General features: G+C 40.2%; 2 protein-coding genes across 6 annotated transcripts in view; one reads left to right on the top strand and one right to left on the bottom strand.

Annotated features, from left to right (window-relative positions):
• LOC119910184 (BTB/POZ domain-containing protein 7-like) overlaps window positions 1-12,491 on the bottom strand; it is a 24,905-nt gene extending 12,414 nt beyond the window's left edge. Inside the window, 3 exon segments of the mRNA XM_038728626.1 lie at window positions 2,955-4,097; window positions 6,023-6,250; window positions 12,146-12,491. Coding sequence (XP_038584554.1) covers window positions 2,955-4,097; window positions 6,023-6,104 — 1,225 coding nt within the window. The 5' untranslated portion in view covers window positions 6,105-6,250; window positions 12,146-12,491.
• Window positions 12,492-18,898: 6,407 nt separating this feature from the next.
• LOC119910942 (protein unc-79 homolog) overlaps window positions 18,899-23,938 on the top strand; it is a 34,122-nt gene continuing 29,082 nt past the window's right edge. For all 5 annotated transcript variants that reach the window (XM_038729802.1, XM_038729804.1, XM_038729803.1 and 2 more), the window contains exons 1-2: window positions 18,899-19,084; window positions 20,495-20,615. In XM_038729802.1, coding sequence (XP_038585730.1) covers window positions 19,063-19,084; window positions 20,495-20,615 — 143 coding nt within the window. In that variant the 5' untranslated portion in view covers window positions 18,899-19,062. The remainder of the gene's footprint in view (window positions 19,085-20,494; window positions 20,616-23,938) is intronic.

Below are 23,938 nucleotides of genomic sequence, written 5' to 3' on the forward strand. Positions count from 1 at the left end.
AGGGGAAGGAAGAGGACGTGATGTTGTGTGGGGATGACACCATTTGCCTGCTCATCGGCTTAACTGCCAAGTGACCCCGTAGTAGGTTCGTGTAGGTGGAAAGAAACACTAAGATGAGGATGGGAGGTGGATTTCTAACCAGCTGTGTATGGTGTTTTGTGTACAGTGCTATATGGATCACTGCACAGTCTTAAAAAAGTGATTGCTCCATTGCCCTTCAAAATTAAACAGCTGCCCATAACTAATCCTGTGCTTTTGAAAGATTTTCTACAAGCATGTTTACTTTTATAGGTGCATTGTATTGCAGAAATGTCTTACTGTATGTCGTTCGCACAGCTTCCCCTTTGGACAGCTTTTTTTTTTTTTTTTTCATTTTCAAGCTTCAATAGACAAACATCCCACCCTTGAGATTGTACCATATACTAAATTAGTATCAATACTGGAGTGTGAGTTTACACAAAAATACCTTGTAAAGGGCTGCAATATCGGCTTACTGGTGAATCTATACATTTACAGTGAATTCAAGTTTGGAAGTTTTATATATCCATGTGTTAGCACAGCAAACACAGAGGCTAAAACACCTCTGAGGATGTTGTGTGTCTGCAGCTGCTTCACAGTAAAAGCCACAGAGAATTGATGAAAGCAAGGCATAAGGCAAGGAGGTGTCACTGGAGGGCTTTTACTGTAAGACAGCTTCACTGAAGTGTTTTGAGTTACAACAAAGTATACTGAGTGCATTTTGAATATGCTGAAATCATTGTAACTTAAACTGAAAATACACTGTTTTGATTTCATTACACAGCTTTAGGCAGTGAAATTATGAAAGTGTGCTTAAATCGTCATCTCATACCACCATTTCAATATTGACAAACTAATTTGCATCATTGTGGCTTTATGAAAGATAAGATGGATATAGGATATGATAACTGAACATGTCTGGTCTGCTGACTTTACCCAGCAGTATGTTTTTCTGTATAAAGTCGCTGAAAAGACACAGAACTCGTCTTCTGGATTTTTCCACCCACGATTCCGTTTCCAGCAGCAGGTGCTCTGCATGTGGAGAAGGCTTGTCAATGACATAGCCTATCAAAACGAAACCAATGTGGTAGCTAACGAATGACATCTGCACTGGTGTGTTCACTGTTGCTTTACCTCTCCTTGCTTGGGAAATATCTTATAACAGAGAACATCTCTCTCTGTGTTTCTCTGCAAAATGCTAAAATGGGTCACCATTTATACCTGGGCAGCCGTTAATATGGGCAAGTAAAGTCTAAATGTGGGAAACACTGCTGTTAAGTCATACAACCTCTCTGGATCCACACAGTCAATGCAGGCAGGCCAAATGCATAGACTGCTTCAAGTATTGCATATTGCAAAGGATGAAGAGGAGTTTTGTTTGGTGTGTGTTCAAAGTGGACAGTGTTAGAGGAGGTTAGAGTGATAAAATGACTGCCTCATGTCAAACCATGGTTGTAACCTTTGACATGTTACTGGGGTCATTCTGTCAAGACTTTAGGGTTGCAACGGTATTAGATTTTCACAGTATGATAACAGTATCACAAAATATCACGGTAACACAATGTTTATTATAGTTTTTTGGTTGAACACTCACTTAATTATAATATTCTGCACAGGAAGACACAAAGCTTCATATATATATTATAAGAACACTAATAAGGTAGAATTAAATATATAATACAGCAGATAAGCAAATGTAGATGGCATATCACGGTATACCGTGAAACCAGCATACTGCTGCAAGTCACAGACAGTGTCATCTGAGTAATGATAGATCTGTGACGAGCTGTTGACAGAAGCTCAGATGTGCTGCATGTATCAGAACGTAAGCTGTCTGCTCCTGGAGACACAAACAAACCCTCCAGCCTATATCTATCTGTCACGGGCAGCTCGCACACCATCATAGTCAACCAAGCTGTTTAACAATAGCCTGATCTGCACAGCCATATTGCACATATGCCAACACGCACAATGTAGTTTTAAGGAAAGGGTGAATATTAAAGTAGGCCAATATCTTGCAAGACATTAATTCACAAAAAGCCAGCACTAATTCTGACAGTCCAGACGGAGAAATTAACATTGGAATTCATGGTGAAGGCTATTTAACTACATTATAACAGTTGGTATTAGGGCTGAATGATTAATTGCATATGCGATTTTATCGCGATATGATGAAACGGGATTTTCTAATCACAAAGGCTACGATTACACTCACATGACACGCGAGAGTAAACCAGTCTGCAGAGGAAGCATCAACTTCGCACATTACAACTTGTTGTTGTATAATGGCATTAAGCTTGACAGAAGCTGACACTACAGAAACTTTAGTATCACACAGAGAATGAAATTAGCCACCGAGTAACTTGTTGGTGGGTGAAATTGTCGGGCCATCTGCTGCTTTGACAGATAGAAAAAATGCACAACAGAAAGACACATGTAGTAAGGTAAGCGTATTGTGGCGATCGACGTCTGCTTCACACATACAGCCACCAGTCAGCTCAGGAAATATCTGTGAAATGGCGTTTCAAACCCAACGCACAAGTCCAATAGAGTTCTCATAATCTCTTTTTTTTTACTCCTCAATGTGGCCCTAATACTCCGTCGTACTTATCTGAAGATATAATATTATTTAAAGCCAGTATGAGAGAAGAATATATGCACTGAAAAAAAAAAAAAAAAAAATCCCTTTTATGGTTAAAGGTCAATCTGATAGTATGTCTTCATATAGATTTACGGTCATATTGCGAAGCTATAATGATGCACCGCTAAGTATGGATATATATATATATATATCTATATATATAGATATATATATATATATAGATATATATATATATATATACACCCCATAGATATCTAGAAGAGAACATCTCTCTTTTCGTCATGTACTACTGATTTGTGTGCATGTGTGTTGTTAATGTGCGATTATGGCTTACCTTGAGCAAGCATACTAAATTCCAAAAACAGAGCGATGTGGTACAGCTCCATGGCCTCCTCGGTGCGTGTGCTGGCTCCACGGCCCCCAGACACCAGTGCTTGCACCTCGCCAAGGCTGCCTGCTGAGGGACTGCCCCGCAGCACCAGCCCGAGCTCCACCACATCTGTGTACATGCAATGGAGAATAACCTGCACATATTTCCGTGGGATGATGGACTCATCCAGAACTATGCGGGTGGGTGTCTGCAATGTGCGCTCAGTCATTTCCTCTCCTGTGCGAATGCGCCTCTGCAAAAGGTTCCTGAAGAAAGGAGAACGTGCTGAGAGGATAGCTTTATGAGCCCTAAGGTCCTCATCTGGGGTTCCGGGGCACCCATTGCCTCCTGAGCCCCCTGATGGTGCTGCAGCCACAGCCCCTCGCTCATTACAGTTCTCTATCATCTCAGAGTCTGAGGAGAAGCTGAGCAGAGCGTCGTAGTAACACATGTAGTCAAACAAGCCCTTCATATCAGCCTCCAGGGAGTTGGGCGTACCAAACTCCTCACTGAGTTGCACAAGCACATCCACGTTCTGCAGCCTGGTATCCTCCGCTCCGCCCACCCCAAACTCCCCAGTGTACAGGTAGTGAAGTAGGGCAGAGAACATGGGCACATCAATGCCAGCTGTCTCAATATCCATTAGAACCTCTGCTCCATAGCCAGGGGATGAGGACAGCAGAGTCTTGAAAAAGGGGCAGCGGGCAGCCAGGATTGCCCGGTGAGCTGGGAAGCAAGTACCTTGGAAGATGAGGTCCACATCCGTGCAGTATTTATGCTGGTAGAGGGCAGCCAGATTCCGCTGCAAGCTGGGTGCCTCAGCACGTGCCAGGCTGGCCTGGAAGCTCAGCTCCTTGAGGGCTGCTGTGCCCTCATATTCCTCCACAAGGGCGTTTGTGTCACGGACGTCCCACCCTGACAAAAGCTCCCGCATCTGCCGCGCATGATCTGCTGAGCGGCTCGACTTCCTCCTTTTGATGAACCTCCGTTTGAGTGTCGCCAGGCCAAGACTCTTCTTCTTCCTGTCTGTGGGCCGCTCATGGCCATGCTCCAGGCTGTATAGCTTAGACTCCCAGCCATATCCCTGCTGGGAGTAGGATGACGTTCCTGGAATGAACACACAATGCAGGTTAGCTTCATAGGAACGTGTTTAAACAAACAAAAATCATAACATATGCTGGATATAAAGTAGGAAACCTCTTCTCATTGATAAAATAACTGTGGAAGTTTTCCCCTTCTCCCCATGAGTCCTGTCTCTCTCTACTGGCTGTCAAATAAAGGCAAAACTGACTCAAAAATAATTTAAAATAAAAAAATGGTGTTATGGTGAGACATTCATTTCCAAACCCAAACACTAGGTCACTCTTGAGGCCAGACTGCTAGAAACACAATCTGCCTCTAGCACCCCTGTGGTGTGGCCAGCTCCAAGTCAGGCCAAGCACACACTACCCCTGACCCAGCTACCAAAGCATTTGGATCGAGTTCAACAGCGGAAAAAAACAGAATCCCTTTATTTTGTTTGGTTTAGACAGACTAAGAACCAATTAGCTCATGGAGGACTTTGTCCTGCTTTGTACTTCTCAATGAACTCCAGTCCATTCGTATACATGGGCCCAATCAATTACACTAAATAGCAGTTTTCTTTGGCTTGAGAGACAGGACTCGAACGTCAGAGGAAGCCTCTGCCAAGGAGATCCTCTCTGCCTGCCCTTCTCTAAGCATCCATTAGTTTGACCCAAATAGTAATCATTCTAACACTGTGAATCATCTGTGGCTCAGGCCAACTCAACCATGCACCATACAGAGCTCAGAGTAAACCTCAGAGGTCTCTTTATTTATATTATTATTTGGCTCCTTACAAAACTTTCACTTTTCACAAAAAGTCTAAAAAACTCAAGTAAAAAGTCAAATAAAAAAAACAAATAAGTCACCTAACATGGCTTATAAGAGTGATCTCTAACCAACCAATCAAAAATGCTACTTAAAAATAAGCAATACAGTGACCTCATGTGTATACACATGCAAACTAATGCAACCTGTATGTCACACTCTTTTCAGCGCATGCAGACACAAAGTAACAGATAAGACAGAAATGTGCCAACTATAGTACAACAATGTTCTCTGACAATAACATCAGCATTGCTGAAATTGGAAAAGCAAAATGTTGCAGACTGTAGCTGTCATGGCATTCAGTAGAAAATGTGACAGTCTAACAAGCAGCCTACAGCTGGTCACAGGGACAAAAATCATGACACCAGATTAGCTCTCATTCTGTCTGATAGCCAGCAGCCTTATCATAATCACATCATACCATAAGCACATAGTAACAACAGAGGTAAGAAGAGCAAGACTGTTTTAGGCACTGTTTTTAATATATGTTTACATATTTCTATTTTTTTTTTTTTATTGTATTCCTTATCTTGTCATTATGTATTATGTATTCATTTAGCATTCCCTACATATCGCTGCTGTTGTGAGACTGAAATTTCCCCTCTGGGATAAATAAAGTTGCCCCTACCTTTTTAAAAAAAAAAAAACTTTTAAACTCTCATAGCAAATACTTAATGTGATTATGGTTAACTGCCCACATTGGACACAAGCTTCTTTGCATATCTGCCTCTCATAATACTTCTCTGTCTATATGGCAGAGTAAAGCTGAGGCATTGCTTTTTAATGCATTTGTGTCAATTGTATGAGTTAATGGCCCAGCTCAAGAGCTCTCATGCACAAACAGAATTCACCTCTTGCACCATTAGTTATCATGGAAGCCACTTAATCTAATCTAAAGTGTGAGTTTGGCCATGGTAGACCCCCATTGTGCATGTGTAGCAGTGGTGCATAATGCCAAAATGGGATGAGGAATACAGTTTTACCACTTCAGTTCAGAAAAGAGTGGGGAAATCATGTTTAATTCATCTAAATTATATTGTCTCATTTGCTAACTGAACATACAGAATCATCACCTATCAGAGCTGACTTTGTGTGAACTGTGCTACTGATCGTTCTTAATTAAACCACAGAAAAATACATACCTATAAAAGTTTGCTGTGCTTGTGCATTTCCCCCTATGCGTGGGGAGCATGAGTGTGGATAGCTGGATCCATTGGCACCCATCCTCACTTTTCTTCACTTGCTATTTGGGGGTCCCCCCTCTTGCTGAGTCATTCTGCTCAGACAACGTATTCCTGTCGATCCTCGGTTGTGGGTCAGGCACGGATCCTCTGGAGCGTCCTCAAAGCCCCAGGCGCAGCCTGCCATGCCTGGAGGAAAGAAGATGAAAGAGTGAATGCCTTTTAAAAATGTTGCTGACTAATATCTCACAAGGATTACAACATGATGAGTTTGGACTGTTTGGACTCTGTCAAAGATAATGAATGGCCAGGGGGCATCAATGTTAAGGAAGCTGAACAGAGGGACATCCATTACTATCTGTCACACTGTTTCAGCCACATTGATTTCAGAGCAATCATGAATCATTGCTGTTGAGTGACAGCACTCATCAGAAATGTGTGTGTTTGCGTGTGTGTTCAGGCTTTTGACTCTAATTTTCAATAGTGACTTAAGGTTAACAGAGACTTCCTCTGCTCAGCCCTCAGGAAACACTGACTGTCAGTCAACAACAAATCTAATGTAGATGTACGGTGATTTTCAGACAGAGGCACAACCCACTCAGCCTTTAGTAGTTTAAACATTTGTAGTCTAATGAATCATTTGGATGTTCTTCCACAGTTGAGTGTGTATACATCTATGCAGTGTATAATTATACTGCATTTTTAGTGACAATTCATTTACCATGGTCATACCAATTAGAGCCAAGCAGCTTATTATATTCTTTAATTATTACTGAAGCATCTCTAAGATAGTTTTCAAACTTTGGATCTCTATTCAGTTTATGTCAGTACAGTCAGACTAAGCACTGTATCGCAGCTGTGATGACTTGTTATTGTTCAGTGAAACTATTTTCAGAGTTTAACAGTGGTGTTGATGGGAAATGTCATGTGTGAATGCAATCTTAGTGCATTCTGTCACATAGAGAAGGGCAATATGACGATTTAAACTGTGAGATGACAAAAACGTGCCTACCGTCATTCAACCTCTGTTTGTATTAGGCCATTGTGGGTGACGTTACAATGAACAGGACAGCTTTATCGGAATATTTGATTTTTACGTTAATGGGGCAACATTTGATTTGTCAGGTATTTCATTAATAAGCCAAAACCGGACATTCCCATCTGGTTATTTTGTCCATTAACAGTTTCTGAAGGCATTTTAACAGTAGGAATAGCACATGTGCAAATAAGAAAATCAATTAATTAATTATAGCTACTTCAGTTTCAGGGTCTTGGTAATTGTGCATGCTGGCTCACTGTCACGGTTTACTTGGACACTTGAATACAAAAGGGCCATGATTAATGTTATTAGTAACACCTGCACTTTTCCTGCCATGAAGTCAAAATGTCTTGATAAAAAGGATTTTATTCATATAACACATACCAAATGTGATGCAAATTCTACAGGACAAGAGATAGCATTATTTAGGCGGTTGCTAATTTATATGGTTCGGTCAGAAAACGCTGTGCGACAGAGGTGAGCTACTGCAAATAGCTTTCCCTGGCGACTTGTCATTTAAAAGTTTGTTGCCTTAATCCAGTATACTTTGGATTTTATCTCTGAGTCTCTCCTCATACATACTCTGACAGCACCAGACCCTCCCCATTCCTTGTGAGTTGGTTGAAGCATGCTTAACCTCTTGCTTCATCCAACTGCAAATAGCTTCACTGGCACCAGTGAAGGCGCTCTGTGACTTTCCTGCTCTCTTTCTTTGTACTGTCTCTGGCTACGATCTAACAGAAAACAGGCCACCTCATTAATTAAGCATACTTTCAAGCCATCAGGCTATTAATTACAATCTGAGTATATCTGGCTTTATTTCTAAGAGCAAGTTGATTGGAGATCAAAATTATTTTAATTATTTTCCAAACCAGAGGGACAGCTTCTCAATTTTCCATGGCACTTAGGCTACATCTTGGGTAACTCTGCTCTGCCCTTTTATAAACATTATTAAGAGACTTTGAAAAGTAATTGTCATTGCTCTGGACCTTTAAATAACTCAATATAAAAACAGTCACATGTATATAAACACATTTCCTCTGTCTTCAATGTGAAACCAGATGGAGAAGTGGAGTTTGATGGGAGATCCATTTTATCTCAGCCTGCTAGTTTTTCCTGCCTACCATACTAATAAATCATTGTGTCTCCCCCTGTAGAGCAGCACTCCACAGTATCCCATGGGTTCAATGGAAAACCACGGCCTCTTACTCCACACACAAAAATACTCACCAAGCAGTCACAGTGGAGCACTCTAATAAAACTGTTGGATGATCTTTATTATTTCATTAGACTGCTTTAAATAAGCCCCATCTTCATAAGGAATTAATTTGGACAAAATTAGAAATTTAATTTGAATATGTAGGAGTGAGGAGGAAGCCCTTGAGATATATACTGTCTTGTTTACAAAGGAAGGTGTGTGTGTGTGTGTGTGTGTGTGTGTGTGTGTGTGTGTGTGTGTGTGGGGGGGGGGGGGGTTGTCCTCAAAGGAGCACAGCAGAGACAGAAAAAACATAGCAACCAACGCATCAATTGAACAATACGTTGACTCCCAGCTAGGCAGACTCGTGGCTTTAACTCATTCAAACGAGTGAACCAAATTTAACTTCAGCTGCAGTGCAGAATTCTAAAAGCATAATTTAGGACAGCTGTTACCTTGAGACCTGACTCACACCGTTCAATAAGAAGAGTCTCTGCCATAATCTCTCTGGTGTCGAACATTAAGACACTTTTCCGCAGTTTAGAACCAAACAGTGTGCTGCTCCATTGTGCTCAGACTGGGAGCAAGGGAGGGCAGTGTCACAGACGGGGGGGGGGGGGCAGACGCCGGCTGGGCTGGACTATACATCCCTAATGAGAGGTGACGGGAGACACTCCCTGCCCCCCCATCTATCTCTCTATACACACACACACTTTCAAACTGATCACCTTGCCTTGGTCATTTGGATAATTTTATTATATTTAAACCAGCCACTTGCGGCGGATTAAAAGAAAGAAGCCCAGCCTAACATAGAACACTACCATGCAAAAATGCTTGGCACAAGAATAGGGCCGATGTATTATTCAAATGACAGACAAGGCACTTCAATGATTTATGTGTATTTCCTCATCATGGCTAGAGAAAAGGCAAGCGGTAGGTATCTGGGTTTCCTTTCCTGTCAGCGACCCCAAACTTCGGCAGCATGTTCTTATTCTTTCAATGCAGGTTCTTACAGGTCGTCACCCTTTACCAGGGCTCTGCTAGCAAAACACACACAGTCAACATTTTGAATCAAAGTGACAGGGGCAATGAAGCTTCCACGCCATGACAAGGCTTCAACAATCAAAAGTGATGTGAAGTATTACTTGGGCAGGCAGTGTAGCAGATGATTGAGACGTTTTTGTTTCTTGCCTTTCTGGTAACTGTATAAGAGTTTATGAATATAAACACACACAAATTGCTTTGCTCAAATGGCACAAATGTGTTCTCCATTGGTCCCACTGTGAATCATTTGAATGAAATGATGAAATCACCACCTTTTGATAGTATTCTTTGTTAGGCTCAATGACATAGGCCCTAATCTTCTGTGAAGGAGCAATCACTGTGCCAGTATCACAATCAGGCCTGAATGAAAGAGCAGCAACTGTAGAAACACTGAAATAAATCCCCCAAACACTTTCCTGTCTAAAATTATACAGTAGCTGCTCTTTAAGTGTCAAAGCTGTCAAATACATAGCTCCTCAATATAATTTCTTCAACAGGGCATTTTTATTGGTCCATTTCTGACATGTTATTATCTCACGAAGTCCTGTCACACTCACCCCTGAAGATGCATAGATAAATTACTTCTTGACTCACATACAAAGAAAAAAAGAAAAATTACGTTAAAAAATGCAATCCAATTATGTACACTAATCTCTTGTTATAATTGCAGTTTCTAATAAGTTTAGGAGGATATAACATATTATAAAAAAGTTTTGCTGTCACAAATGCTGTTAAATGACCTGTGGGGAGACTTGGCCATTATGTGCTTTGCTAACCAAGCTGGACAAAAATACTGCTTCAGACAGTAATTATAGACTGTTTGACTCTTTGGATATTTGATACAATCAGAGGCGCTCTAAAAGGGTCATAATAAGCAATGCTGCAGTGAGCAGAAACCAGACCTTTCTACCAGAGTGCCCTCCATGGTATTGATGTGTCTGCACATATCCCACAGCAAGATGTGCAAGTGGAATATGGACCGCAGGTGGAAAGAAAACAAAATAAATGACTCCCCCTGAAATAATAATGATGTCATATTTTGTGAAATGATAGTTGGAGAGACATAATTCAGCGGCAAAGCAGACTGCTTACCTCTGCAGTGTTTTTGCCAATCAGGTCAGGTCAATCAGTATAACAGTTAATCAGGCCATTTGACTGATTACAGACTCTGCCAGGAGAGCTACAGGAAACTACACGAATCAGAACAGGCTAGAAACAGCAACACGCTGAAATGACATAGACAGATAGAGGAAACAAAAGTCTCCACAATGATGACTCATGGTGGGCAGCCTCTGGATTAGCCTGTGTCAACCAACAATATGAACCGTAGGTTTGCATTTTTTGCATTTTGCAGCCTATGTTGTCAGCTGATTAAAATGTTTTGCCCTGGAGGCCACACTACATAAACAAAAAGCTAGATATTGCAGATAATATCTCATCAGCATTGACACACGCTGTTCTTTTAGACCTTTAGGATAAGAACACGATGATCCCTAAAGTGACAAAGAATGAACAGATGAATGCCAGGCTCTAGGTCAGCTTGCAAAAACAACACTGACCAAGGCCATCTTTTCTATAAAGAAATGTTAAGTGTGCACACACTAATGACAATACAAACACAGCCTGGCAGTCAATCTCCAGAGAATGAATGGCAGCCCAGGAAACAATAAGTGCTTATTTTATGCGAGTTGTCAATGCTCCTTGTCCAGTTCTCCATCAAACTGGCTAGGGTAAACAGAATTCAGGCCAAAATCTGGCTCATTCAGTTACTCTGTGGCAAGTACTTGCAAGCTCATGCCAGTCACAGACTTCTGAGCATGTAACGCCAATAATGACATGTCATTATAGAGCCCTGGAGCACTGACACAAATACTTAACCTGGTAAAAAGTCAAATCTAATTCCTGAAGGGCACAGTGAATACACCTTTTCTAAATGACAAGATAGAAAGACAGTCTTTAACCCTTTAAGATGAAGGCTGTACAGAATGCTGAGTCTAACCAGAATTTCAGTGAGATTATAACGGGATTATTGGTGTGCATATGGCTCCTCAACACTTAAATAGACAGAGACAGCAACAAATATCATAGACATTGCTGCAGAAACCCTTTAGGATATCAATAAAAAATTTGGATTGTTTAGGCAAATAATAATGTATTGTGAACAAGAAAGGATACCTACAAAATGCAAAATGGACTCAATATACAAATTTAATACACCAACAAATCTATGTCCACAAGTAGGCTATAGATTGCAATAGGTGACAGGCCACATTGTTGCCACAGTACAACCTATCAACAACTACCTCACACAGAGGCAATAAACAGCAACATGTAGGTTGATCCGCAAAGTGAAAATGCACGTTCATCTGAAACTTTTCTATCGATCTACCCTCACATAAGTGAATAAATGTTCCCTTCAGTAACCTGTGCATAAAGAAATCAATCATTTGCAATGGCTTTGTTAGCCTTACGTTTACGCGGAGCTATTGTTGCTCTTTGGGCTATTGGTGGGCTATCGGTGCTCAGCGGAAGCCTTGGTTAAAAGTGCTTGTAGAGCAAAAAACCAAGTGGGTTGTTTGTCTCAGCTGATAAAAATGGGAAGTAAGTTGGTGTCCAAAATTTTCGCGACAGCCTAGCAAGAGGAGTCATATTCACCACTGCCCTGTAATTAGTAGCATATCCTAAGAGGCTAGGGTAAGCTACCTCTGCTGTGTCGCTTTGACTTTAACCCTCGGAAACAGCAATTTACTTTGAGCAGGATGCGAAGCAACTGTTGAAAAGCGAGCGTTCAAAAAATATTTACCAGAAAGTGGAGAGCTTCGTGGGCATTATTTTGCTTCGTATCGCCTCGTAGTTTAAGCAGTACTCCGACCTAAGTTGTCTCTGGCAGAGAGAGAAAAAATGCAGCTCAACACCTTCTTTTTCCAACTCTGCTCATTACGCACGGCTCGACGTCAACGTCCACATTTGATCGCTAATATGCGATAATTTCCACTTGCATCGACTTTCCGGCGAATTTCCAGCATTTACCTCGAGTAAAAACTAAACCAAAACCGTTTTTATCCTCGGTTCGGTTCGGTATTTCCCCATAGTAGCACAACGCCTTCTTGGATGGTTGTTATGGCCTATCCCATCGAACGCTACAAACTAGCCAGAGTAAGAAACGGCGCTTCCGGTTCTAACTTTCAAAATAAAGCCATGAAACTTTAAAAAAGGTGCATTTGTACAATGAAATATATGTCAGATAAAAAGTTGTTTCAATCAAATGTTCAGTACTGTACCTTGAAAAATATCAACAAAGATCTGATGGAAAATCCTTGAAATATTCGACATTTTAAATAAGATGAGCACACCCCGTTCTTCTGTCGAGGCTTTAGTGTTTAAGCACAATAACCTAGTTTCCTGTATTTTCGTGAGCTTGACAGGTTCTTACTGCTGGACGCGGACTGGTTAACGGGCCCGTCAGTACTCCAAGCGGTTTGTGCAATAACACATTTGCGGGCGTCCTCTAGCGGCGTGTCTGTGGCAGTGGGGTTATGTAGGCTACGTACATGTTAATACATCAAGCTTCCTTTACGTTTTACCTTATATATTATATGATACATAATCAGAGTACACGCGGTAGTGAGCCAATATGTTTGAAAGTTAAGTATAGTTTGATAAAACCTCTAAACCTTTACCCCTAACATGCACTTCCTATGGGCTCTCTTCTTCTTCTATCTCCTTAGAATTCGCTCATCTTGATTATTGCTTTCCCTAGATACCCTAATTATCCCCTCGATGCCGTATGCGTTCATAGCTCTTACAAGAAAGATATGGTTGCTCGTAGATCTTACTTTACTGATGCTTGTATGTTACTTTGGACTGCCAAATGTGTAAATGTAGGCTAAATGTAAAAATGCACATCATTCCCCAATGAAACATCATATTTATACATTATTCATTAACTTTTATCTCTTTCATGTGGTCTGTCTCTGCATGATGGGCTATACCAGGAATTTAGGCCATGAAAATGTAGTTATGTTAAAGGTTAAAACCATCTAATTTATGCAAGGGCGGATTTTTCATGTCACTGTTGGTGGGGACATTAAACATAGCCTAGCGGGAGTTTTTCTCTAGAATTAAAGTTGCTGAGCCTCTAAAAAAGGTAGGCAGCGCACCAAACCACTGTGAGGCATTTGAGGGGGTAGGACATAATCTTTCAAAATTTAAAAACACATTGGCCTCCTATAGAGAAGAAGATCTGTTAACCAGTTGTGTACCAAATACACTGACAGCAGTGGTTATATTTAATTGTGTTCACCAAAATGATTGCAGGGGGCAATTCAGTAGACCTACCTATTGCTGGATATTGGTAGGGACATGTGCCTATACATGCTTGAATTTGATTAAAACGCTAGTTTTTTGGCCTACTGTCCACAATAATTCCAAAAAAGATAATACTTCCTCAACCTATGTTGTATGAAATGAGGTGAAGAGGCAATATTGACTGAATTGGACTTAAGAAATAATATTGATTAATTAATAGACCAGATATTGATATGGTAAGTCCTAGCCAACTTTTTGAGAAACAATGAAGGCTAGCTTGTATCCATTGAAGGTTAAAACTAAGGGCAACTGTCCATGGTAGAAGACATTTCACCTTTCATCCAAGAGGCCTCTTCAGTTCTGACTGGCTGGGAATACCAGTTATTTCACCTCTGTGGGGTTGTTATCATGCTTGGTTAGTTAGTTCTCCTGGCAGTCATTATGGTCGTTGGAGACACCTGAGGCCAAGTCTGAAGGACCTTATTTGGCAATGTAGCTTATATAGCCTAGCCTACAATATCATATCCATATTCATTTAATAATTCTAATTTAACTTTAGTCCTGTCATGAACAGACTGTGGAATATGATTCACAGTTTAGCCTACCTGTTTAAAAGACCACATTTTTGTTTAAGAAATTCTTATAAAACCAAGACTGGATTAAAACACACATCTGTTGTTCACCCTCTGAGATGAGAAGAGTAGGCCTACAGTGGCAATCACAGTAGGTAGGCTATAGGTTAGAGTTTTTAAATAGACTAGGTTAATTGTTACATTAGCCTATTAGATTTGTTTTATTTGAAAAAATAACAAGTGAAAACAGCCATCAGCCCTGTTTAATCCTGACTCGGCCTCTGTTATGCTGCTACCGCACTTTCTCTTTTCCCCTGCTGTTGTGCTCCTCCCGCATCTGCATGGCTACTTTATATTGGGACTTATATTGAGCCTCTGGATTATCATACAGACCTAGCCCAAATCTTGATAGTAGGCTATAATTGCGATTGTAATTTGAATTCAATAGAACTGCTATTAGGCTAAGTACCTAAGTAGGCCTACTCTATGCAGCTGGGGGCTGTTTGAATTGGTATAATATTTGTAAGGTAATATTTTGTGAGAATTTCTTGGTGGAGCTTAACAATAAATTGTTACAGAGGTAATTATTTTAAGTTATTTTATTAGTAAAGGTTTCAGGGCTTCAGGGCTTGAAGTTTTTTTGGCCTCCTGTTGAGGGCGACATAACACATCTAATGCAGGGCAAAATCTCTTTGGCACTGCTGTACAATATAACTTTTCTTTTATGCATGCCAAGGTCAATTTTTCAGATTTGCTGTAAACAGAATCACCAAATTTTATACATTCAAGATAACAAAAAACTGGGGTAACACTGAATAAGTAACTACAAAGTCAAGCCATAGTTGTTTACACTTATGTCTTACATGAACAATTAAGAAGGTACATTTGAGAGGAAAATTATGTACTTTTTATACCGTTACATTATCATTTTAAAGTTTTATTAGTTACTCAAGTTAATCAATAATTATAATTCAATAGTACATATTCTAAATACATATACATTTGGTACTTTATGTATATTTTGATGCTGATACTTTAGTAAAATTTTAAATGCAAAACTTGTAACATGTGACATAGTTTTTCAGAGTATTTATACACTGTGGTATTACTACTTTGCTGAAGTAGAACTGGCTCAAATGATTGATGTTAACTAACTTAAGTTCTACTGCTCCAGCTTAAAATAACATTGCAATTGTTCATTATAATGTAGAATCACTATTTTGTGACAAGAGTTCTTTTCTATTCAAGGAATCTGAACCTGCAGTCCTGCATCCAAGGCCAGATTTCTTATTTTGATGAGAATTTGGTCAGTATGTTTACATAAGTGTCTTTGGGCCACGGAAGTAACTCCTCCCAGGAACAGTGATGGGAAGTACTGAGTATCTATTGTGTATATTAGACATGAGGAGACATTTCCCTACAGTAGAGGAGAGTGACTGTGTGACCAGAAAGATGTTCTCTGTCCTTAGAAGACTCACATTGAACCGGTCCACAATGATGAAAGCCATTCAGGAAAATCACAGGTCAACCATCTACAGCAAGCCACCAAAGGAAAAGATTGGACCAGTGGTAGGACTGAATATCTTTGTTAGTAGTTGTTTAGTAGAAGTTGAATGGGCAGATGTCCCAGGTTGTTTGACTATATCAAAATTTACTACAACAGCAGGGATTCTTGTAATATATTTCCCAGTAGCATTGGGTGCTCAACCTTAATCAAATTTGGAGACCATGTTGGCACACAAATAATACAAACAGTGCAACAATGTCTGTCTTGAGGAGACAGTATCTCTAATACGTCTCTGTTTTGCCCCTAATGCGAGGAATTCAAGCAAACTGTGTTCCCCGGCCTGCAGAGTGGGAGAGATGATTTATTTATTTCTTATCCATAAGTCAGTGTGAAGCTCTGGCCTCTGTAAAGGGATCCCATGATGGAACTGCAACATAGTGGCCGGTGTTTATACCACTTTAAATCTGTTGATCTGTCCTCGGGGACATGCACAGGGGCTTTTGCAAAGCCTGGCTCAGGATGGGAATATCAAAGTGCAGAGGGACACAGGGAATATCATGGTAGGTAGATATAAATGGGGGCTGCGGTTATATCATCGGCAGAGTCACTGAGATCGGGGGACCCTCTGTTGTGGACACAGGTGTTCAATCCTCTCCATTCAACCTGTAGCTGATGACAGGAGAGGTCTGGGAGCTATGATACACTGCCTTAAAATGTGCACCAAATATCATCCTTCATGCAGTTGTTTAATTCTATTCCAAGGAACATAATGTCTATTAATTAAGCATTTATGTTTATGTTCTCCTGGGCTTTCTTACAGCAATCTTTCATTGCCATATGTGCGTTTGCTGTGACTATCTTGGGCCCGGCTGGATGGATCATGCATCACATTCCAGACTACCGGCAGAGATCACCTCCACAACCCTGACTTCTGCAAAATCTCTTCACTCAGGAAGACACCCATGCACTATCATTATTGTGGCTTTCCAATGTGTAAAATGTTATGAAGGGAAGCAAAACTTGACGATGAAACCATTCCCCAGAATAAAGACTTTTTCGTGATATCTCCTGTGGTTTGTTTTATGTTTCAAAGATATGAGATATATAACAAATATGGTGCTTAATATTTGCCTTTGTGCACTTTGGGATAGCATAAACAGTAGTAACAAGCACAGCGGTCATTCGAGGTGATCACTGTAGTGGATCACCTCGAATGACCATCTCATCCCAGTCAGCTGGAGATGAGATGGAAATGCTCCAGCAGTTCTTGACACACGCTATTATTACGTAAAAAACATACATAAAATAAGCAAATAATGTCTATCAAAAAGAAAGGAAAAAATCTAAATTTCTAAACCATGAAAACAAACAAAAATATAGGGTGAATTCAGGTTGAGTGGGACACCAGGTTGAATGGGACACTTAAGCTTATGAGTACTATACAGGGTTAATTTTGTAAGCCAATCACAACAATTGTTATTGTGTTGTTGTTGAATGTCTATTGGATATGAAACAGAGGTTGTGATTGGTGTGACATCAAAGAAGTGGTCCCCTAGTTCTTTTTCAAATTGGTTGACTCCTGGGACCTCATGGTAAACCACCTGGCAAGTGTAAATCTATATAAAATTATAAGGATGATAATTCAGTCACTTATGATTTAACAATAAAATATTTGCTTTAAATGTCTTTATACTGTCTGTAGATTAGAGATTAATTACAATAAGGATGTAACTGGATCAAATATTTATGAAAATTAGATTTACAGCCCTGTCCCACTCAACGGTGACAGTGTTAGATAAATTGGGACAGGGCATTTCAGGTTGAGTGGGACAGTTTTAATGCTAATGCTAGTGCAGTAGTTTCATGAAAAAAAGATAACATTTTAAAGTTGTTGGTAAGAATAATGTATCTGAGTATCAAATTTATGGTTGGTAATTTCTTAAATACACTAGGCTACACAAAAAATGGCACCCATACAAAGAAAAGATTAACAGAAAGAGAGAGGAATTAGTGAAAGGTGGACAGGGCATGCGGAGAAGGTAAGGACAACAATGTAGGAAGGGAAGAAAACTCAACAAGTGGAGGGAAGAGAAAATGGCAGTGGAAGTTGAGGAATATAAAGGACAGGAACCTAAAGTAAGGTTTTTAGCCAAGGCATGGAACACCCTGAAATTGACATTACAAAAGTGAGTGAAAGGGATGATGAGAGGCATCAGGTAAAAGCCCCAAATAGTTTCAGAAATGCATTTAATAACTTACTTACATAGCCTAGTATTAATAAACTGAAGACATTTTGCCTTTAGGCTACTTGCAAACATGATTTTTTTTTTTTCACACATTGTTGAATATTTTTAACCAAATTATATCTCTTTGAGTTACTGTATGCTAACACATTATACATGCTGTTACATGTTAATATAATATTAAAATGCCTATTAATGTGTTATTAAATGTTGTAAAAAGTATTTCTCATGTGTTTAATGTTTAATTTTAACTTTAAATAATATAGTGTCCCTCTTTATCTAACAAAGTGTCCCACTCAACCTGAATACTTCCAGTTTCCCGAAGAGGGTGACAGATGATGTTTAAAAATAAACAATTTGATAATAAATCAATAAATTGGCTTAATTTCACCATAGATGTCTTCACAACAACCTATTTTTAAAAAATACACACAATTTTAATACATTCTAACTGATTTAGGATGTTTAAAAGGCAATTTACCAAAAAGTGTCCCACTTTACCTGACTTCACCCTATGTTAAGATGTAATTTCCCTCCAGGACACGTCATGATTATGATTATGACAATCTGACAACCATCTGTTGCATGTATATCCTTTTAGGCTATATGCCGCACAGATACACAAATGCGCAGGAATAGGAAGGAAAATGTAGGCAAACACTGTGGGGTCCTCGGTAGGGTCCTATTTCCCTCCTATAATCACTTCTGAGTGGCTGATACGGTTGTTGGAATTCTTGAATGACAATTTGTCAAAACCGGATCAGTCCATTTGGAAAGGTACGCCGTGGCAGATGTATATCAACATTCTTCTCCGCTGTGGAAGAAAACAATTCTTAAAATTACATTGACTCACAAAAAGGGTTGTCGATTTAATTCCGCTAAAATCTCGCGAAAAAGACCGCACCACCGCTAAAAAAGCCATAGTGTAGCCTATAAATCTATCGCGCAGAGTGGTACAATCAAGCCGAGACTGGGCTGCAAGGGGGGTATGTTCACTTTTTCACGACTGAGGGAAACACAACGCCGGGGAGGAAAAAAACACTAAAACAATTGACAGTCTGGGTTTTATGTTTCCCCAAGTGTCTGCGAAATGTCTACGAAGGCGGAACAGTGTAAGTACGGCTGTGTTTGCGTTTTCCCATTTCTTGTCGTGGGTGAAACTGGAAATGTGATTTTTGTTTTAACCAAGAAAGCGAACGAGGGGAGCTGTCCTTGGTGATGAAAACCGCGGTTGCCATGGCAGGTTGCAACACGTCCTCTCACTGCAGAGGATGGCTAGAGGGCTCAGAGACCACAGGGAGCCTCTGGATATTTCTGTATTTCTCGGCATGTTCATGAAAAACAATATCGTGGTTAGGTCGCACTCGTGTTATGATGTTTTTTTGATTGACGTGGGTAGATGAGGTGCGTGCGAAAAGCTAAGGTTTGCTGCTGGTCTCAAGGTCGACCTGGCAGATTCTTTACAGAACAATATGGTGGCATAAGATTGATCGATAATGTGGATTGATCACACCGTCCTGACGGCAGTTGGTCGTTTCCCCCTATTGCTTTTTAACAGGTGGAAAGCAGCCTCTATCTTCAGATTCTCTTCCGTGTTACTGAACGATCTCTGCACACTTTTAATCAGATATTGCCCCTCTTTAAGTATAGTAGACATAAAATATGGGGTCAAGTTTGGGGCTTCCAATGTCAATTGGCTTAAAGTTGTGTGTTGCTGATATTGTTTAGTGGTAAATAGGCCTATATGGAATTAATCAGGCTAATGTCAGAAAAATATTAACCCTGCTTATTCTGTTAAACAACATATTGGCAGATTTTACCTCTATTACAATCTCTATATTTTTAAAAATTAATTAATTAGTTTTTTTTAGGCATCAAAATGTTTGAAACATAACCATCTGAGACAGCAGCATGTGTGCAGCAGTGTGTATTACAGCACAGGCTTTGACCACACATGCTCAAAGCCTGCAGCTGTTATTTTTATTTTGGGGTTTGTCATTTACAGGTCAGGGAGGAAGCTAAACACTACTGCCCAAAGTCACAGAAAATGGGTCACCCTCTCCAACTTTTTTGAACTCACACATCTCTTGTCCTTGCTGAAATGTCCCCTCAGCATCATCTGTTAGGGGATGAGTAAGTCCTCTCTCATGATCACCACTGACCACATTTCCCCAGCTTGTCTTGGGGCTTGAACTGGCAACCTTTTGTACACAAGCTTGTTTCTGTAAGCAATAGTTCATTGCCTCCTCTAGGGTTTACTTTGACCTCACTGCTGTACCAAAAAGGTCACCTGGTGAAGACCAGAGAGCCATGGGAACATAGACTCTTTGTTTGACATGATAATTGGAGCATCCGCATTACGTGCTGCCCAGTGAGAATCTTAGCCAACAAACAACAACAGAGCAGCTTCGTGCACGTTCATGCATGTTGCCTCATCTTTGTACTCAGATGAATATGTTTGATCTCCATGATAGTCTCACTAGTGTTGATTTGCTTGTTGCTCTGCTTTTTATTTTGTCTAGTTGCCTCTAAGATACGATACTTGCAAGAGTATCACAACCGTGTGCAACACAATATTTACCCTGTGCCCTCCGGAACAGACATTGCAAACACACTGAAATACTTTTCCCAAACCCTGCTCAGGTAAGTACCCTGCTCTGGAGCAAACAGGTGAAGTAACAGACTGTAGAATGTTTGATATTTAGCATATTTAGGAAGAGTAGTATGTTTCTGACACACTTTCTGAAAGGGATGACACCGTTAAAGGGCTAATGTGAATTTAGTATGTCAAAACGAATGTTAGGGAGGTGTCTAACTCCGTCTACTGCCCTGCCTGCCCTGCTTTGAAAGACAGAAAAAAAATAGAGAATGTAGCATATTTCCTATGTAGGCATGGTGTTGTGTTAAAGTGGCAGCTGGGATAGACGACTCAGTGGTGTTTATTGATTCAGTGTTCTGCTGCTAGATGAACACTTCCCTTGAGCAGCCTGTTGTGTCCTTCCCAGAGGGGCCGGTGGAGAGGGCAGTTTCCCCGGCTCTGCAGTTGCGGGGTCAGTCTACTCCCCTGGGTGTTGTGAAAGCGTGAGGAAGGAACAGCATGTTATTTCCTCCTCCAACACAGGTCAAGTAGGCAGCCATTTTGGACACATCTTATTTCACAATGTGTCTTTTCCCGTTTTTTCCACCCTCGGCTAGAGCTTCTTTCTATGACAAGATACACCACAGTGATGGAATATTTCTGTATGTCATATGGTTGGATTAATCTTACTGCCCACTGGCTTCACAGAAAATAGTAGCGTTGTCCTAACTTATCAGCTAATTTACAAAAAGGGTGAGATTACTGGAGGCAGAACTTGTATGTCCTACTTTTATCATTATTTTCAGCTTAGGGTGCAATCTATTTGAGATTGGCAACCGGCCTTAATTCTATACTTTATTCCTCAACCCCATAAGGATTATTCCTCTGCTGAGTATTATGGATACCCTATGCTTTGCTGAAGGGTGGCCCAGCAGCCACTGTGCTGTTTTAAACATGGCCTCTCATATTTCTTTGGCACAGATGGAGCGTGACAGGGGCTGCAACTGTGGGAATCTGTGTAAACTCAAGTGACGATTTTGTCTCTGATGGGCAGTGTCATTTAATTGCGAAAAGAATCACTCGCTATGATGCCACTTTTAAAAGTTGCTTGATATTTTCACCAGAGCACCTGAGCCTCAAATATGCAGAACAAATAATTCCCCCCACCATTAGTGGGGTCTTGATTTCCTCAGCAGGGACTCCAGGATTATCCATACACCTGTGCCTTCTAAAGCCCGGGGTGAAGGAAGTGAGAGAAAATGAAACAGTGAGAGTGAGAAAGTGGGAGTAGTGAACCTTGAAAAGTGGAGCAGGCATGTGTCATGTTCCTGGAAAGAAACATTGAAATGGCCAAAGGAGGTGGTTGCTGATTCACACACCAATTTTAGGTTCAGCACAGGTCAGATGCGGAGAAGAAAATAAAGAAGGGTTAATTTTGGCTATTTACAAAAATATTTATGTCTCTTTAAAGACATAATATAAAATAAAACATAATAATAATAAAACATAATAATAATAAAGACCTAGCTTTATCATATGTGTCCAAGTCAGTCGAAGCTCTCTGCATCAGTGAGCCATGCTGACTTGCCAAACTACGACGACATGACTGTAGGGAGCAAATATCATATCTAGTATTGTTTTGACATTATTTTGGATATAGCACAGTTGTCTTTCTACCTCACACACCTGAAAATCTATTAATTTAGGAGGTCTGATTATGCTTTGAATTACTGCTACACAGTCAGTGATTTTGTATTGAAAGTGTAGGGTTTGACAGTCAATGTGTGTCATGTGTCTGTATCAGTGCATTTCTACATGTGTTTTATGTGTCGTATATGTGTGTAATTTTCAGTGTCGTTTGTATGTATGTGTGTGTGCACGTGTGTGTGTGTGTCTTTGCGTGTATATGTTCAATGTATGCGTGTGAGTGTGTCTGTTTATGTCTATGTTCATTGTTCAAAATAATGATGTTTTTCTATATGCGAAATGGGCAGTGAAAAAGTCATACTCTGAGATACAGTCTGTTGTTGTGAATTAGTCCTGTTTGAGTTTATGCTGCATAAAAGTGCAGATTTTATGAATGAATCTACACTGACTAAAATCTTACAGAGTATAACTTTGAGGGGATAAATCAGAAAATGTGACATTCTGCTGTTGACAGTATAAGCGGTTAAGCTATAGGCTTAACATTATGTATCTAATGTTATGTTAAGAAAATCTTAATGAAATCCCCTTTCTCACTTGCAGAGAATACTGTAACTCTACTTTTTGAGTGACATTTCAAAATAAAATTAAAAATTGAAAAAACAATACATCAGCATTTATAATCTGGGCTCTCATGATAAATCCCAGTCATTTGCCTGATAGAACAGCTTAGCTTTTTAATAATGTGCAGTAAAAAGAGCAATGCTCTCTGGCCCCCCCTTCCCCCTCCTCCACCCTAGACTCTCCACACTCAACCCAACTAGTTTTTGCTTTTGTTTTTCCTCCCTGAAAATTGAATATGTCCACCACCTTCTCCAGGGGACAGCAAACACAATTGTCCATCCTGCATTAGCTCACAAACATAATGCTACCAGTCATCTCCCCCTGATACAACCTATTCCTTTGTCATTATAGTTTCTCCTCTACCGTAGATTAGTTGTTACATTTATTTTAGAAACCCGAATCCATATGCCTGTTGGATCTCATTATTTCTCCTGATGATACTGGTACAGTATCATAACGTATGCATACGGACATTATTTCTCTGGTGCAATAAACATGTGCTGTGATCTAGGAGCACTTGATCTAACTTCACACACATGTTTATTACTGGCTGAAGCATGTTTCAAAAGTGTCACCTCTGTATTTTCCCGAACCAATTTGGTGTCACTCCCATCCTTGACAGCCCCACTAAAGACAAGGAAATTTCTTTTTTTCTCTTTTTTTATTCCACGGCTCATTGGCCTTTTCGAATGGTAGCCTCTGACCTTGCTGATTGGAAGATGGCAGCCATCGAGGGACAGTCATTTTGCACTGTGCCTTTTTGGAGAAGTATGGGGTTGCCACTGAAAACATGCCATTTTTTATATTTTTGCTCCTTGTCACCAGATACGCATGAGATGCAGTGATCATTGCAGTTTGTGCTCATGTTTTTTTTTTGTTTTCCAAGTGCAAAGATAGACAAAATTAGATAAATTGAATTAAAGTCACTCTGAACAGACAAAGCAGGGAAAAATTGCCCGTGCCTTCAGTGATACAGTTAAATAGTGAGACACTGCATCCTATGTGGGGTTTATCTGGGTTTGTTTTTTTCTATTTACGCTGTCTCTGTAGTGCCATTTCAATGTAATGTGCTGTTTTTTTGTGTCTTTGTTGTCTCTTTTTTTCCCTTGTTCCCTTCCCC

This window comes from Micropterus salmoides, unplaced genomic scaffold (genome assembly GCF_014851395.1).
Source record: "Micropterus salmoides isolate LMB-PRFRI ecotype aquatic unplaced genomic scaffold, ASM1485139v1 Ms_hic_scaffold_19, whole genome shotgun sequence".
NCBI lineage: Eukaryota > Metazoa > Chordata > Actinopteri > Centrarchiformes > Centrarchidae > Micropterus > Micropterus salmoides.